The sequence below is a fragment of the Aptenodytes forsteri genome, unplaced genomic scaffold, assembly GCF_000699145.1.
Source record: "Aptenodytes forsteri isolate BGI_AS27 unplaced genomic scaffold, ASM69914v1 Scaffold172, whole genome shotgun sequence".
Lineage (NCBI taxonomy): Eukaryota > Metazoa > Chordata > Aves > Sphenisciformes > Spheniscidae > Aptenodytes > Aptenodytes forsteri.
In genome coordinates, this window is record NW_008795018.1 from 6,308,542 (window position 1) to 6,310,117 (window position 1,576).

The 1,576-nt window shown below is 40.9% G+C and overlaps 1 protein-coding gene across 1 annotated transcript in view; it reads left to right on the forward strand.

Annotated features, from left to right (window-relative positions):
* The first annotated feature begins 1,207 nt into the window (after positions 1–1,207).
* The window catches only part of LOC109279366 (RNA-directed DNA polymerase from mobile element jockey-like), a 183,136-nt gene continuing 182,767 nt past the window's right edge, over positions 1,208–1,576 (forward strand). Inside the window, 1 exon segment of the mRNA XM_019471091.1 lies at positions 1,208–1,543. Coding sequence (XP_019326636.1) covers positions 1,208–1,543 — 336 coding nt within the window.

Here is a 1,576-nt window from a genome sequence, read left to right on the forward strand (position 1 = left end):
TTTTAAACAGACCGTATAAAGAAGAGAAATTAACAAAAGAGTGTCACTAGATCTGAAAAGGGGTTACTGTCTCTATATGGCTGTAATAAAAATGGAGGAATTCTTTCCACCCAAACCCTGATTGGCCAAGTTTTGACAGTATTGAGCAGCTGGATGCCTACCTGTGTTGAGGAGCACTCTCTCTCCTGATGTGTAGAGACCAGGTGCTCTCTGCACCTGGTGCTCTCTGTAGAAGAAGAGTTAAACCTTCTTGAATTCAACAAATGAAAGATACAAGCATTCAATCCAAAACTGAAAAGAGCCCTCTGGATCAAAAGAGAAATGAATCTGCGTCTACAAGGTGGAAGATCTAGTCAGCACTGGGAACAACAGAATGCTCTCAATCTATTGTACCAGAGTGGTAATTAAATAGTCTCTGGACCTGGGAATGAGAATATAAAGGAGCTGTCACATGCACTTGAGATGGAAACATTTCCATTCCATGTTTAATAAATGTTTAGCTATTTTTTATTAGGAAATCACTCTCAGAAAAGTAATTTAACCACTATACTTCAGAATGTCTCTTCTACAAATCAAGGTTAAATAATTGTTCCATGCAAATTAGTAAAACTGTAATTACCGTAATTATGTCTCACACAGTTGACATTAGCTATTGGTGGAAGCTATCTGCAAGCCTTCCAGCTGCAACTATTGTGTGCACTGAATGATAGAATGACGCACTGAACAGTTCAGCAGAATCATGTGAAGGAGTCCATTTGTGTGACGAAAAGAAAGACATTTTTGTCCTGAAGGGACTCAAGTTAAACCCTTTCAGTAGCATTGCATCAGCAGAGGAATTACAGAAATCCAAAGAAATTGCTAAAAGTTAGTGGAAAATGAATATTTTCTAAGGTTTAATGATGTATTAGGGAGTGAAAAAGTGAGGAGACTGTAAAATGTTCTGAAGATATTAAAAAAATTAGCATATAACTTGCTGTTTCTGAGGACTAGTCTGGTGGGGGTAGCTTACAGGACAATATTCAAACAAAAAAAGGTGTCAAGAAAGACAGCCCTACCAGAGGGGATGCATTACTGGACCTGTTGGTCACCAACGCAAGTGAGCTAAATCAGAGACATCAAGATTGGAGGCAGCCTGGGCTGCAGTGACCATGCATCGGTGCTAGATATGCAAAAAGATGTTATATGTCACCCAGGTAAGTGCACCACCATGGAGAGAGATATCCAGTACCTGAGGGAATTAGCCATGCTGGAGGTGATTTATGATGACCTGAACAATGAGCAGTTATTCAAAAATCCAGATGAAGTCAGGTGCACACAACCCATGTGGCGGAAATTTGTATGGAGCACATCATCGTCATATGCCAGCTCATTGGGAGTAATGACTTGGAAAGAAAGAGAGGAACAAATGGTGGATGAATTGGCTGGCCAACTCCAGCAATACAAAGAAAGTGTCTCTTCCTCCCTACGGGCCTGCATTTTGGCTGTGGAGGAAGTGTCAAGAGAGTTCCAGCAACTCAAAGAAGATAGGTCCTACTCCCCACCTGTACAGACCAGTATCTCAGCCATTAGGAGTAAG